Source organism: Camellia sinensis, chromosome 2 (assembly GCF_055761805.1).
Source record: "Camellia sinensis isolate YWXY chromosome 2, ASM5576180v1, whole genome shotgun sequence".
Classification (NCBI taxonomy): domain Eukaryota; kingdom Viridiplantae; phylum Streptophyta; class Magnoliopsida; order Ericales; family Theaceae; genus Camellia; species Camellia sinensis.
Window position 1 is genome coordinate 212,028,636 of NC_138962.1, and position 14,337 is coordinate 212,042,972.

A 14,337-nucleotide genomic window follows, 5' to 3' on the forward strand; every position below is an offset into this window, starting at 1 on the left:
TCAAAAAACTTGTTTTTGAACTTCTCTCTCTACAATTCACATTTTCTCTTAGATTTTATCTAGATTTATTGAGATTTCCACCCTAGTGCTGTTGGGATTTCTCTTACAATCGCCGTTATTTATTGAATTAATATGACATAATTGATAAAATTAAAAGGTAAAATTAATTAAATTAAAATAATAGGAGCCAAAATAAATAAATAAAAACGATGTCCCAAAAAAATTGAAAACAAAGGAAAAAGAATAGAAGCAAAGAACAAGGAAAAGAAAGGAAATGTGAGTGATGGTGATGTGTGTGAGCACATGGGTTTGTTTGGGGGAGAAGACAAAATAAATAAATAAAGGAAAAATAATTGAAAAGCAGAGAGTGGTCAAGGAGGCTGGCAGCCAAGTCCTGTGGGCCACGTTTGCTGGCAAGAAATATATATATATATATATATTTTTTTTCCTTTTCTTAATACCGAAAGAAAGATGGGAAATAATAATTAAAAAAATGAGTATAAAAGAGATAAAATTTTGAAAAATTTATTATAAAATCTTTTTTCAGGTGTTTATTTTTTAATTAATTCATAAGATATTCTTGTATTTTAATAAGTTTTATTATTTGAACATTTGATCTACTAAATCCTAATTCTCATATTTAAAAAATTTTATGGACATTTTTACCCTTACAAATATTTTTTGAACAGTTAGTAATTTGGTGATGTGAACATTTATATTTTACAATGTGAACATTCATATTGCCATATGAATGTTCATTCACATTGACATATTAACATTCATATTAACAGTGTAAACATTCACATTGTAGATGCGAATATTATTAAAGATATTTTAGTAATTATATCATTTATAGAACTTATTAGAATATAAGAAAATAATATGAATTAAATAGAACATAGATAGGTGAAAAGAGATTTATGAAAAAGTGTCCCTAAAATTTTTCATTTAAAAATTTCACCACCAATTTATTATAATAAATCATAAATACTTCTCATTAAAATATTTAACATCTAAAAAATATGATATTTCACACCAATAAAATGGGACAGATAAAATGGGAGGAAGAAAGTATCATTAGAAGAGTCAAAATTTAAATAAAAAAAATATCATCATATATACAAGCACACATATACATACACAATAAGATATGTAGGTGTTATATATATATATATATAAATCAATAAATAAATATTAGGGTTAATCATTAAAAAAAAACTTCAACATGTCACTTGTTTTTTATTTCTCAGTATTTTCACTTTAAATTTCAAAACAATTCTACGTTACCTTACACAGACAAAGATGGACAGAAAAGGCACATTAAAATATGGATAGAACTCTAGAATTTAATTTGTCAAAATTGAAATATTAAAATTTAAAATGAAAAACGTGTAAAATCTAAAGTTATTTTGGTAGTTAACTGTTTTTTCTTATGCTTTTTGAAGTTCACAAACATAACATCAATATTCCGATAAAAAAAAAAAAAAAAAAAAACATAACATCAATATGGAGTGTCAAAATAAGGTGCAATTGAATTATAATGGTGAGTCTCACACGTGAGTAGTGACAAAGCAATTAGTAATAAACAAAAAAACAAAAAAAGTAAAAAAAGCATTAAGCTAGTCTCTCTCTTAAAAATCAGAGCAATGGTGTCTATTTTATTTGTGGGACTGGCTTCCCACTATTCTCAGATCAGACTGGAGGGTACTATTGGACTCATGAGGACCCATTACAAGTCCCATTTTGATAATTCGAACCGTTCAATGTGTAGAACTCGTCGAGTATTATATGTTTATAAAAAATCACGTTGATCGGATATCGATAACTATTTCGTCGGATCAAATTTTTGTCAACTGTTTATTTTTTCACCGTATATTTTATTTTATACAAAACTGATTTGATCGCGTAGTTATCAATATCTAATCAACGTGATTTTTTACAAAAAAATAGTACTCGATGAGTTCTGCACATTGAACGGTTCGGATTATTGAAATAAGACCCTTGGTAGCCTCCTAAGGCCCAATAGTACCCTCCAGTCCGATCTGAGACTGGAGGGAAGACCGACACTTTATTTGTGGCCCATAACCTTTCTTTGTAGTTTCTCAGTCATTTTCTTTATATTTCACTAGCAAATTCTCAAGTTTGAAAAATAAATAAATTATATTTTCAGATAATTAACTTTAATATAAGGAGAGTAATGGCAAAGCAATTACCAATAAATAAATAAAAAAAGTAATGAAAAAAAAGCATTAAGCAAGTCTCTCCCTCGGAATCATAGCAATGGTATCTATTTTATATGTGGCTCATAACCTTTCTTTGCAATTTCTCAATCATCTCTCTACATTTCACAGGCAAATTCTCAAGTTCGGAAAAAACTCTATATTTTCAGATAATAAACTTTAATAGAGGGAGAGTAGATATAATAATAGTTAAGATTTTTGTTAAGTTAATGTAAAAAAAAAAAAAAAAAAAGTCTGATTATATTTTTGTTTTCAATTATGTTGATAAAGAATATTCAATTAATACTAATTATTCACTTTTTTGTGTTGGCATAAATTAAAATTTTAAATTTTACAGTACTTGTTTTCGATGAAAAGTTATTTGTATTTTTATCCCCTAAAGTTTGAATTCTGGATCTGTTCCTGATTAAAGACCCTGTTAAATAATTAAACCTTTTTAGCATTTTTATTTGGTAAAAAAAGAAAAAGAAAAGATAATTGGAACTTGATATGAAAGTTTTGTTTGATAAACTGTTTTTGATAATTACTTTGGGGAACAATCCTTTTTTATAGTGAAATTAAAAGATTCTTTCAATAAAAGATCTGTAAACATTCCACACTTTCTTATTTTGAAAATACAAAATCATTTGATAAACAATTTGACAATTTTGACAGTTTTTGCCACAAAGATTAATACGAAACTCATCTACAAAAATTACATAGAGAAAGAGGGAGGGAGAAACATTTTATTCACAAAAATGAGTAATTGGCATGATGTTTGTGTGTGATATGAGAAAAGCCTCATGAACACCAAACAAACACCATCACTCATTACATATTACAATAAGAAAATAAACAAGTGCAAATTTTAACCACTAATTTTTATAGTTTCGTTTTAGTGTCATTTTGATATTTGTCATTTTAATTGATTCAATTTCAATCTTAAATTTTTTATTTTTTCAATTTAACCTAATTGATTGCAATCTTTAAGTTCTTTTTTTTTTTAAAAAAAAAAAATTATGAAAAGTGTACACATAAATAGCATGAGTTACGCTTTTAAGAACAAAATTGTAAATTTTCTTAACTAAGTGAGTCAATCTCAATCATCTCATTAACGATTTTACTTCAAAAACACTAATTGACATTATTAATTGAATCAAATTAATACAAAATTTAAAATTAAAATCAATATTAAATCAATTAAAAATGTGAGAATCAAAATGATATACAAAAACTCCCAATTTAATTTACCCAATAAACATTACCACTTTTCCTATCTTGATTCCAGGGAAGATCCAACAAGGCCACCGGTTAGCAAGCTATCAACTTGCAACCTAACACAAGAAAATAAAACAAACAACAAAATCAAATCAAGGTTAAAAAAAAAAACCAAAACAAAAAAAAAATGATGATGAAAAAGAATATTTTTTTTATGATTGTCAGGCAAATCTTCACAAAAATAATAAAAAATAAAAAATTTAGTCCTCGATTTGTATTGAAGAGTGTTGTTCGAACTCATGAAATTCTCTATAAGTTTTACTATGATAATCTAAGCTATTTGATATAGTGATTATATTATTCCGGTGATCTTTATAATTAATTTTAAATTTCACTTTAATTTCTTTTTTATTTTACTCATAGTATTTTTTTCATTTTAAATTCAATAATAATAAGGAAAAAATCACATTTCAACAACAAAAAAAAAAAATGTATGAACCAAAACCCAAAACTATATTGTCGGGTAAAGATTGGAAAACTGCCAAGCCGCTCTCTACCAACTGAGAAAAACCATGATATATAGAGATATAAATTCATTTGAAAATATTTTAAAAAATAATTGGGTTCTACCAACTTGGGTTCTTTTATTTTTTTAATATACACGTCGTTTTCGCAAAGGGACCTGGAGCCAATGAAAGAAGACGCCATTTTTGACTTATCTCAGCAATCAAAAAATAGTCATTTTGGAGACTGCTAAAGCTTTTTTTCACTCAAGAAAAGTCAGCAACCTCCATCTTTGCTTTGTTTTGCTTTTGCTTCGCTTTGCTTTGCTTTTGCTTCTGATCTGTTGGTTTTTTTCCTCCTGTAATCGGAAACAATGCCTGTAGCAGAGATCTTTCTCTCTGCCTCCGTCAAATTGCTGTTTGAGAAGATGTCCTCTTTTGCCTCCTCCAAATTACCCTCCTTTGAAGGTGTTGATACCCAGCTCACCAATTGGACCAATATGCTGTCTCAAATTCAAGCTCTTCTGATTGACGCGGAGGAGAAGCAAATGCAACATCTAGCCGTGAACCTGTGGCTCGACGATCTCGAGGATCTAGCATATGATTTGGATGATTTAGTGGATGAGTTTGCCACCGAAGCTTTGCAACACAAGCTAAAGGCAAAGCCGCCCCAAGCTAGTTCGAGCAAGGTATGGAACCTCATCCCTCATTTGAAGTCCAGAGATGTTATGTTTAATTTCAAAATGAAGTCCAAGATTGAGGAGATCAATACCAGATTGCACAATAGTTTTCAACAATGTTTGAAACTTAATTTGGTTAAGATTGTTGGACCCCCCACACCTACTAAGACTTGGCAAAGACCAGACTCTACATCATTAATTGATGATCCTCGTGTTTGCGGTGTTTACGGCCGAGAACACGATCAGAGTAGGATAATTGAGTTGCTCGTAAAGGGGGATGTATCAAATCATAGCAACGTTGGCATAATTCCCATAGTGGGTATGGGTGGGATTGGCAAGACCACCCTGGCTCAGATGGTATACAATGATGAAACCGTGAAGAAGCATTTTGATTTGAAAGCCTGGGTCTGTGTGTCAGATGAGTTCAACATTATGAGAATAACAAAATTAATTCTCGAGTCAGTGACTGCCCAGACATGTAATTTTAATGGCTTGGATCAAGTTCAAGTTCAACTGCAGAAGGCTTTGGCTGGAAGGAAGTTCTTAATTGTTTTAGACGATGTCTGGAACAAAAAATACAGTGACTGGAATGTTTTGAAAAAACCTTTCAGTGATGGAGCCCAAGGGAGTAAAGTTGTGGTGACTACACGTAACAGAGATGTTGCAAGAACGATGGGAGCTGTAGAACTTCATGACATTAAGGTCCTATCAGATGAAGATTGTTGGTCGTTGTTTGCACAATGTGCCTTCGAGCATAATAGAAGTATTGATGCAAATCCAAATTTGATATCAATAGGTAAGGAAATTGTGAAGAAATGCAAAGGTTTGCCTCTGGCTGCTAAGACACTCGGTGGCCTTTTACTTGGCAAAGAACGAGATGAGGAATGGGTAGATGTATTGTGTAATAAAATATGGGATTTATCACACGAAGACAGTGACATTCTTCCAGCTTTAAGATTAAGTTACCATCATCTCCCTTCGCATTTGAAGCAGTGTTTTGCATACTGCTCAATAATACCCAAGGACTATGAATTTGAGGAAGAGGAGATAGTCTTGTTATGGATGGCAGAGGGTTTCATTCCGCCAAAAAAAGAGAAACAAATGGAAGATATAGGAGGTAAGTACTTTCGAGAATTGTTGTCAAGGTCTTTTTTCCAGCCATCAAGTACCGATAAAAGCTCTAAATTTATGATGCACGACCTCATCAATGATTTGGCTCAAGTAGTTGCAAGAGATACTTGTTTTAGATTGGAGGATAGATTGAAATATCAGGAGCAGTGCAAAAATATAAAGAAAGCTCGACATTCATCTTACATGCAGAAGTACTGTGAGGGTATGAAAAACTTTGAGATCTTTGACAAAGCCACGCATTTACGGACCTTCTTGCCATTTTCCTTAGAATCTGATTTAGGGTTTCTTTTGGCAAGCAGTGTTCCCCGTAATCTATTCCCGAAGCTAAGACGCTTAAGGGTGCTCAATATGAGTAGATATTCCATCACAGAAGTTCCAAATTCTATTGGAGATTTGAAACATCTGCGGTATCTTAACCTATCCCACACCTCCATTGAAGAATTACCTGAATCACTAGGCTCTCTCTACAATCTACAAACATTGATGTTAAGAGAATGTGGAAAATTGAAAAAGTTGCCAACAGACATGGGAAACCTAATTGATCTACGTCATCTTGATATTACAAATGCACATTCCTTAGAAGAAATGCCACAGGGAATAGGTAAGTTGGTTAATCTTCATACATTGTCCAATTTTATTGTTACTAAAAACAATGGGCTTGGGATAAGAGAGTTGGGAAACTTAATTTATCTTCGGGGGAAGCTTTGCCTATCTGGGTTACAGAACGTGGTGGTTCCATTAGATGCAAGGGAGGCGAATTTAAATGTTAAGAAGGGGTTAGATGTGTTATCAATGGAATGGAGTGTTAACTCAGATGATTCACGAGATGGAAGAGTTGAAACAGAAGTGCTTGACATGCTACAACCTCACAAGAATTTAAAAGAGCTCCATATCAAAGGCTACCTTGGTACAAGATTTCCGACTTGGATAGGAGATCCTCTATTCTCCAATATGGCTGACCTAAGTTTAGATAATTGTGGAAATTGTGCATCCTTGCCACCACTCGGACAACTACCCTCCCTCAAAAAGCTTTACATTAAAGGAATGAGAGTACTAAAGTATGTCGGTTGTGAGTTCTATGGGCAAGGCGGTGTTCAACCTTTTCCGTTACTGGAGACTCTAATCTTTGAGAATATGCTAGAATGGGAGGATTGGTATACTTTTGGAGATCGCAAGGAAGTTCAACCATTCACTCATGTCAAGTATCTCTCCATAATAGAATGTCCCAAACTTCTTAAAATGTTGCCTACTGATCTACCTTGTTTGAATAATCTTAAGATTAGGGACTGCCCCAAACTCTGCTGGATGATGCCCAGGGATCTACGTTGTTTGAATGATCTAGAGATTTCAAAGTGCCCACAATTCCTAGTTGAAGGTTCCAGCAATAGCCTCCCGTCACTCACCTCGATAGCTATGAATGACGTTCCTCTAACAAGCCTTGAAGCAGTCCTTGAGATGAGGAGTATGGTTGATGATGAAGTGATATCGACAAATGCAAAGTCTAAGCATCCGAGTTCAATAACTTCCTTGAGGATTGGGATGGTTAAGAAACTCGAGCTCTTGCCGAAATGGGTTACTCATGGGCTGATGGAAGTCGAAAGATTTTACATTACTAGGTGTGAAGAACTCAAGACACTGTGGAAGAATGAGGCGAGAGTGCAACACAGCTTCCCTGCATTCCGAAGTTTAGCAATTGCAAACTGCCCCCAGCTAGTTTCATTGTTTGAAGAAGATGAGGATGAAGAAAATGAAGGGCAACATCAGCAACAACAAGAAGAGGGACTCCCTAGCATAGTGAGGCTTGAGCATCTAAGAATAGATAATTGTGAAAAGCTGGAGAAACTGCCACGACTGCTACATACCTTCACTTTTCTTCGAGAGTTGCGTGTCTGGAAGTGTCCAAGTCTCGGCTCTTTTCCAGAGACAGGTTTTCCGTGCACGCTGAAAAGACTCGAGATACGTCATTGTGAGGCTCTGCAATCCTTATTCGGGTGGATAACGCAGATTAATGACAATAGTCTTGAAGTGTTAGAGGTTACGAATTGTCCGTCTCTTACGTGGTTGATATCGTGCAGAGGTGGGGGGCTACCACCCACACTCAAAGAGCTTCTGATTTGGGAGTGTAAAAAGTTGGAGGCACTGCTAGTAGAGGAGGGGATGGAAATTAACTGTCCATCTCTTGTGTCTGTTTGGATCAGTGGTTGTGATAGGCTGAAATACTTGCCAGATGCCCTTCCTAATCTCAGGAATCTCAGTCGATTGTGGTTGTATGGGTGTAAGAATTTGGAGTACATTCCGGAAGGATGGTTCCACTCCGCAACAAATCTGAGACAATTGGATATCACGGGATGCAAAAAACTGAAGGCCCTACCACACGGATTGCAGAGCTTCAACTACCTCACTTCTCTTCAACAGCTGGATATGAATATTTCACAATGGAACAACAACTTCAAGAAGATTGGTTTGCACAGCTTACCCTCTCTTAAAACACTGTCGATTTCAGGGGAAGAAGAAGAACATCCTGTGGGTTCCAGCTTTCCGATAGATGGGATGTTGCTGCCCACCTCTCTGATCGTACTTTGGATCCGTAATTTCCGAAATCTGGAGAAGCTATCCTCTAAGTTGTTTCAAAACCTCGCCTCTCTTGAAATACTTGTAATCCTTGATTGCCCTAGGCTCAAATCTTTACCAGTGCAAAGGCTGCCTCCCTCACTTAATAAATTGTCGATCGAGAGATGTCCGAGACTAACAGGGAAGTGTGAAAAGGGGAAAGGCAAATATTGGCCCCACTTAGCTCACATTCCTCAAGTCGAAGTTTATGAAAATGGAAGATGATGGGCACCGCAATGCAAGCAGTCAAATTACCAGGTATCAAAACAGAAACTAATTTGATAAATATAAACATTTAAAAATTATTTTCAGATTTTAAAAACAAAATATTTTTTCAAAAAGTGGAAAATCATAATGAAAAAAATTTGTTAAATTTAAATTTGGAGGACCATTATGGGATGAGTAAATAATTTTTAAAATTTTGGTTGGTTTTGGAGGTTTCAAAAATAGTTTTAAATTTTTAATTCGTATTTTTTTAATATATTGACTCATTTGTTTTATTTTTAAATACATCTAATCTGCATATATTTTTAAAAATTTTAAAAATATTTAAATTTTTTAATAAATATAAAATACATACAAAAATCTATTAAATTTGTATATTTGTTAATATTTAGTGATTTTTTAAATGATTTTTTTTCATAAATTTTATATGGTTTAGGTTTATTTAGATTGAGTGTATCTAAAAACTTAAAAAATATTGATTAAAATACTTAAAAATTTCACTAAAAATAATAAAATATAGATTGAAACTTAAAAACTATTTTTGAAAGCTCCAAAACAAAACAGAGTTTTAAAAATTATTTCAAATTCGAAAACTAAATGACTTTTGGATTTTCAAATTTCTAAAAACTATTTTTAGAATATACAGCCAAACAAATTTTTAGAAAATTATCTTTCAAAATTGATTATGAAAACCAAACCTTAGTTTGGGTTTTCTAGGCTGGTCATTAAAAAGGGCGTCTCCGGTGTACGAAGCTCCCGTTTAAGCGGGGTCTGAGGAAAGGTTGATGTACGCAGCCTTACTCCCACAAGTAGAGAGGCTATTAATAAATTATTTTTGTATTTGTTAAGTTGTTGCCTATCTAGTGACCGGGAAAAGTCAAATTGAAAGTGATTAAGTTGGTACAAATTCTTGTTTGAGGGAGAATTTTTTGGTCAGTCAAATGAGGGTAATGTTAAAAATAAAAAAAATAAAAAATGAAAGAGAATGAAATGCTGTGAAATTATGTAAGTAGTTTGCAAATGCTTAGAAAAATTAAACAATTTTTTTGTTACTATAAGAGCTAACTTAAAAAGTTACAAACAAATATACGCATATCAGGTGTCCAAATTTCATTTTGGTGAGTTGTTCTAATAAATATGGAAACTGAAAACAATTTTAATTGTATACTTGGAGTTACATTTTTTGCATGAAAAGAATTTATTAGAGTATTAAGTTTTATCAATCTATAAGGGATTTTTTGATACAGAAATGTGCTTTCAAGGATCTAAGCACAGAGAAAGACTTCTTCCGATAGATTTCCTCATCTGCTTTTATTCCCAAGGAAACCACAACAAATGGAAGAGTTCTCATTTCTTTCCAACTTCGTGCATTTGTTCCTGGATATCCTGTCCATCCAGTGATTGTTCACTATCCCCTTGTACACTTTGACCAATCCTGGTAAGAATTTTCTTTAGTTGAAACAGTTTTGGTGTTGTCTTTTGTAATATCTTTACCTAATTTGCATCATATGGCCTTTCATTTTGTTTAGGGGAAATATAGCTTTGGGAAAGCTCATGTTTAGAATGTTCAGACTTTCACAATTTCATGGAGGTATGTTGAGTGATTTTTTATTTATCTATAGTTACATATATTGAAAATGTAGTGAGTTTGGCTTCCCCAACTATTTTTGTTTGTAAAATTTTTGGGTAGTATGGTGTATAAGGTGGCAATTTATATATATAGGTTGTTATAGTCATGCCTCATTTTGCTATTTTTATTTTAATTACTAACTCACTCTCGTAGATCATCAATACTGATTATTCATCAGCTTAAATGTACATGCATTTATATGATGTGTCCCTGACTATATTATAATTTGAATTTTGGTTACTGAATAACTTGTGTGTTGTAAAAAGTTGAATGAAGTCATTTATTGAATTGTACAGGTAGAGTATCTTCCTATTTTTTTACCCCTTGAAAATCTGTAGGAAAATGCTGCCCATTTTGCTCGGAGGGTGAGTCGACATTATTTGATTAATCTTTGTTTCCTTGTTGGCTATAGTTGATATTTTAATATTAAGTATATTCTTATACATCAAAGTTTTTAATGGGCACATTACATATAATTTGTTAATTTTTTGTATATTGTTAACATGTTCTGTATTTCATATGCTTAATCTCCTAAGCAATTCAGAACCAGTGGATGTTTAACACACCGTAAATATTGTAATTGAATTTGTGTGATGTTATGTCTACTGCATTTGTGTGTGGAAGCCTGTCCTTTTTTTTCGCATCTCTGCACAAAGAATTAGACAATTGATGAATGGCCTTTGGATTTAAAGTAATATTATATATATACAAAGATCAAAATTTCGTTTCGGTGTGTTGTCTCAAAAAGTACAGAAACAAAAACATCTCGGAAATATTTTATGAAATGAAGATCAAATCGAATGTTTGAAAATATAAATTGAAATATATCTAAATGTATAAAAGCCTAATAATTGATTAATTAAACAAATTGAGATTGGTATAGTCATTCACGTAAAAGAATTAAAAAATTAATGTTACTATGAACTAAAAATTATTAAGTATTGTCAAATAACTCAATTTTATTAAACAAAAATTTCCAATAAGGTCTAAAAATTTACTGAAACAGTAGTAATAAATGTTTATGAAAATTTCTAAATTTGTATAGATACAGTATACTCTTTTGGTATATCACACTATGTTTTGGTATGTTTCACTATGTTTTGGCGTGTTTCAATGAAAACACTAGAATTTTGTTATTCCACTAGTGTTTCGTTTCAGTCTCTTGGAAAATGGAAACACTTCATTTCAATGGAAACAAATGACAATTTTGTTCCTTAGATATATTAAAGATAAATCCATATCAAAAAGTTTTTCATTCATGTGTTGTCAACGTTTTCCATGTTATTTGGTTCCAAACAAATGTCATATGGTACCTATTAAAATTGGGTGTAACTGCACATGCAACAGCCCTCATATCTTCTATGTACACTATGTTAACTTACTACAATTGAAGGAATAGTTTCCTATTGTCCATCTTTAATTTGGAAAAATTTTCCCTTTTGTATTCTTTTACTAGTTGTTGGTGTATTGCCTTGATTCTTAGGGTCAAGTGACCCCACTGGAAATTTGAAAATCTGAAATTATTATTCGGACTTTTTGAAAATTTTATTTTAAATGAGGTCAATCTTGTACACTAAAAGTATGAACTATTTTCATAAAGCATAGAGATTAATATATACTCATGTTACCCTTTTTTTCCTTCTAATATTTTAGTTATTCTTTTTCATTTTCTTCTTTCTTTGAATTCTTTTGTAGGTGTTCACGTGTTATTTACCTTATATATCACTATTTTCCTAATATCCAAGGAGATGATTACGACATTCTGTGACAGTTTAGGAGAGGATTTATGCTTATATTTAAAAAAGGTGGGAAAAAAAAAGAGAGAAGAGAACTTGTGGCATTAAAAAGGAATTGCCAACAAACACGGTGTAGTTTTCTTCAACTAAATTAATTAAACAAATCTTATGTTCAAAGGATATATTTGAATTAAATTTGTTCAAAATTTTAATGAAGGAAAATATTATCCATTTGTGATTTACAGAATCAATTGTTTAACTTTATTAGCATTTATGGAATTTTAGTATTAGTGATGTAAGCGGTCATTTATTTGATTTTTGTAAAAATTAACTATTCTGGTTTTTGCTTTCATTATAGTATTTGTAATTTGGTAACTATAAATTACTTGATCCAGTTTTGTATATTACGCAAGTTTATTAGCATAAATTATGTGTAATTGAAGGTTGATATTAGTAGTGAATTGTTTAATGGACGTTTCTGGCTCCGCAATGGTTGATTCTTAGAACTTATTCTTTGTAATATGGAGAAGAATCGTATTTTTGTGAACTTGATGATTATCTAACAGCACACTCCATTTTTGATTTGTCTTGATTTGCCATTTGAGCTGCCTTGAGTATATATATCATTCTCTCTAAGTTATTTGTGGATATTGAGTTTTTAATCTATCAATTCATCCCTGATGGATATATGCAGACTAGCCATGCTATAGCTACCTCTCTTAATGTTACAAATGAAGAAGTTATTGAAACTGAATGATTTTCATTAGATTGAAAACTCAGATATACAGTACCTTATATACACTCCACATGTTTACAAAATATTTAACTAAAACATCTACCTAACTCACTCTGTTACAACAAGTTGAATTAACACTAGACTTGTTTGATTTGCAGGACAACATATCTCTAGTCTAGTCTTAGATTGAATCCTGGATTGCTGAGTCTTGATTGGTTACACTAACTGTACAAACATCTCATTCCTATGGGGACATCATGCAGCTTGCAAAAGCTTCCGAGTCCAAACAAGTCACTTTTCGTGCTCCATGTGTTTTGGCTTTATAGTTTATCTTGCTTTTAGGTCGCAAAAATGATCTTGTACTTCATTCAAACATTCTATGAAGTGCTAGATTTTAGCTCTTAAACTTAATTTGATGGCCTTTTTCGTGATGGGCCAAGAATATTTGATGCAGCTGCAATGATGGAATTTATATTGTCTCCTTGGGATCTCGTAATGTATTAGGTGTAGGCCTTGAAGCACACCATTTGATGCTTATAATTCCTCTCTTCCAAAATAAATAAGTTGAATCAATGCTTTTATTAATGACTATTGATTAATCTATATATTACTGAATGGAGGAAGGATCATAGATTAATTTGAAAAAATAAAGGTGAAAAACGCACCAGAGAAGTTTTGGAAAAACTGATGTGCCAGTAAAAGGTTTTTTATTCCTTTACTTCTAGCAAGGAGATATTTCCATCTCAAATGGAATCTTGAAATCGATCTTTAAAATGTAAATACAATATTACTTCTATCTATATTAATTGGTTTCTTTTCTATGGTTTCAGTAAACTTTGAATTGTTAATCAATGGAACATGAAAAAATAAAATACCTTGGAAATGAAATTTAAGGTCGTAATTTTGTGGGAAGGAGAGTATAGATGTTTGGTGCATTATGTCTGTGTCATAGCACTTGACATGTACACCTTGAATATTTAGTGAAGGTGTAGATAAGCCAAATCAAGCAATATATCTTGCAGTCCAAATTCTTAAGCATACTTCTAGCTGCTTAACCTTGGCTGGTGAGGAGTAGATTGTTTTCAAACTTGGCAAGAGCTAAGCCAATCTTGCTCAATTGATAAGTGTATCATCATTGCATAATGGGTAATCCATTATGGAAAACTCGAATATCGGTGTAAGGTGCAGGTATGTGTCTAGGTGTTCAATTTATCTAATTCTCATGTCCAAGGACACCACAACATGACTAGATTTCATATTTGTTCAACATTTTTTTTATTCAGTAATGATACGTAGCTCGAAATTTCCAAGTTCGAATTTGCCCCGAATCCAAAACGACGTCGTTTTAAACGGTAGTTTCGTTTTACAAGGGGGTTATTTAATGAAAATTATCTTACCGGTAAGAGAATTTTAATATATCTTATCGGTAAGAGAATCCAAAACGGCATCGTTTTGAGTTTCGAGCCAATTCGAGCCAACTATTTTCGAGCTTCCAAGTATTATTCTTTTTTATTTTATATTTTTTTAGCATAGAATGGTATTTGCTACAAAAAATTGAGCATTTTATGAATGAAATGGAAGTCTAATGCATAGTGATATAGTAAACTCAAACCATTTAGACATTCTTGTTTGGTGCATGTCCAACTAGA

General features: G+C 32.2%; 1 protein-coding gene and 1 long non-coding RNA gene across 7 annotated transcripts; one reads left to right on the plus strand and one right to left on the minus strand.

Annotated features, from left to right (window-relative positions):
- Positions 1–3,391: 3,391 nt before the first annotated feature.
- On the minus strand, positions 3,392–4,348 carry LOC145820612 (uncharacterized). Its single transcript, XR_014362495.1, has 2 exons — positions 4,226–4,348; positions 3,392–3,553 (listed from the first exon to the last, which is right to left on the minus strand). It is a non-coding gene; the product is annotated as an uncharacterized LOC145820612 (long non-coding RNA).
- LOC114284901 (putative disease resistance RPP13-like protein 1) lies at positions 4,060–13,273 on the plus strand. 6 transcript variants are annotated; one of them, XM_082916848.1, is made up of 5 exons: positions 4,060–8,619; positions 9,834–10,024; positions 10,116–10,177; positions 10,513–10,581; positions 12,847–13,273. In XM_082916848.1, the coding sequence occupies exon 1, from the start codon at positions 4,315–4,317 to the stop codon at positions 8,584–8,586; it is 4,272 nt and encodes a 1,423-aa protein (XP_082772974.1). In that variant the 5' UTR covers positions 4,060–4,314; the 3' UTR covers positions 8,587–8,619; positions 9,834–10,024; positions 10,116–10,177; positions 10,513–10,581; positions 12,847–13,273. The 6 variants fall into 6 exon arrangements, with proteins under 6 accessions (XP_082772974.1, XP_082772973.1, XP_082772975.1 ...); XM_082916851.1 differs by having other exon boundaries at positions 4,171–8,619; positions 9,849–10,024; XM_082916847.1 differs by lacking the exon at positions 10,513–10,581.
- The last annotated feature ends 1,064 nt before the right edge of the window (positions 13,274–14,337 follow it).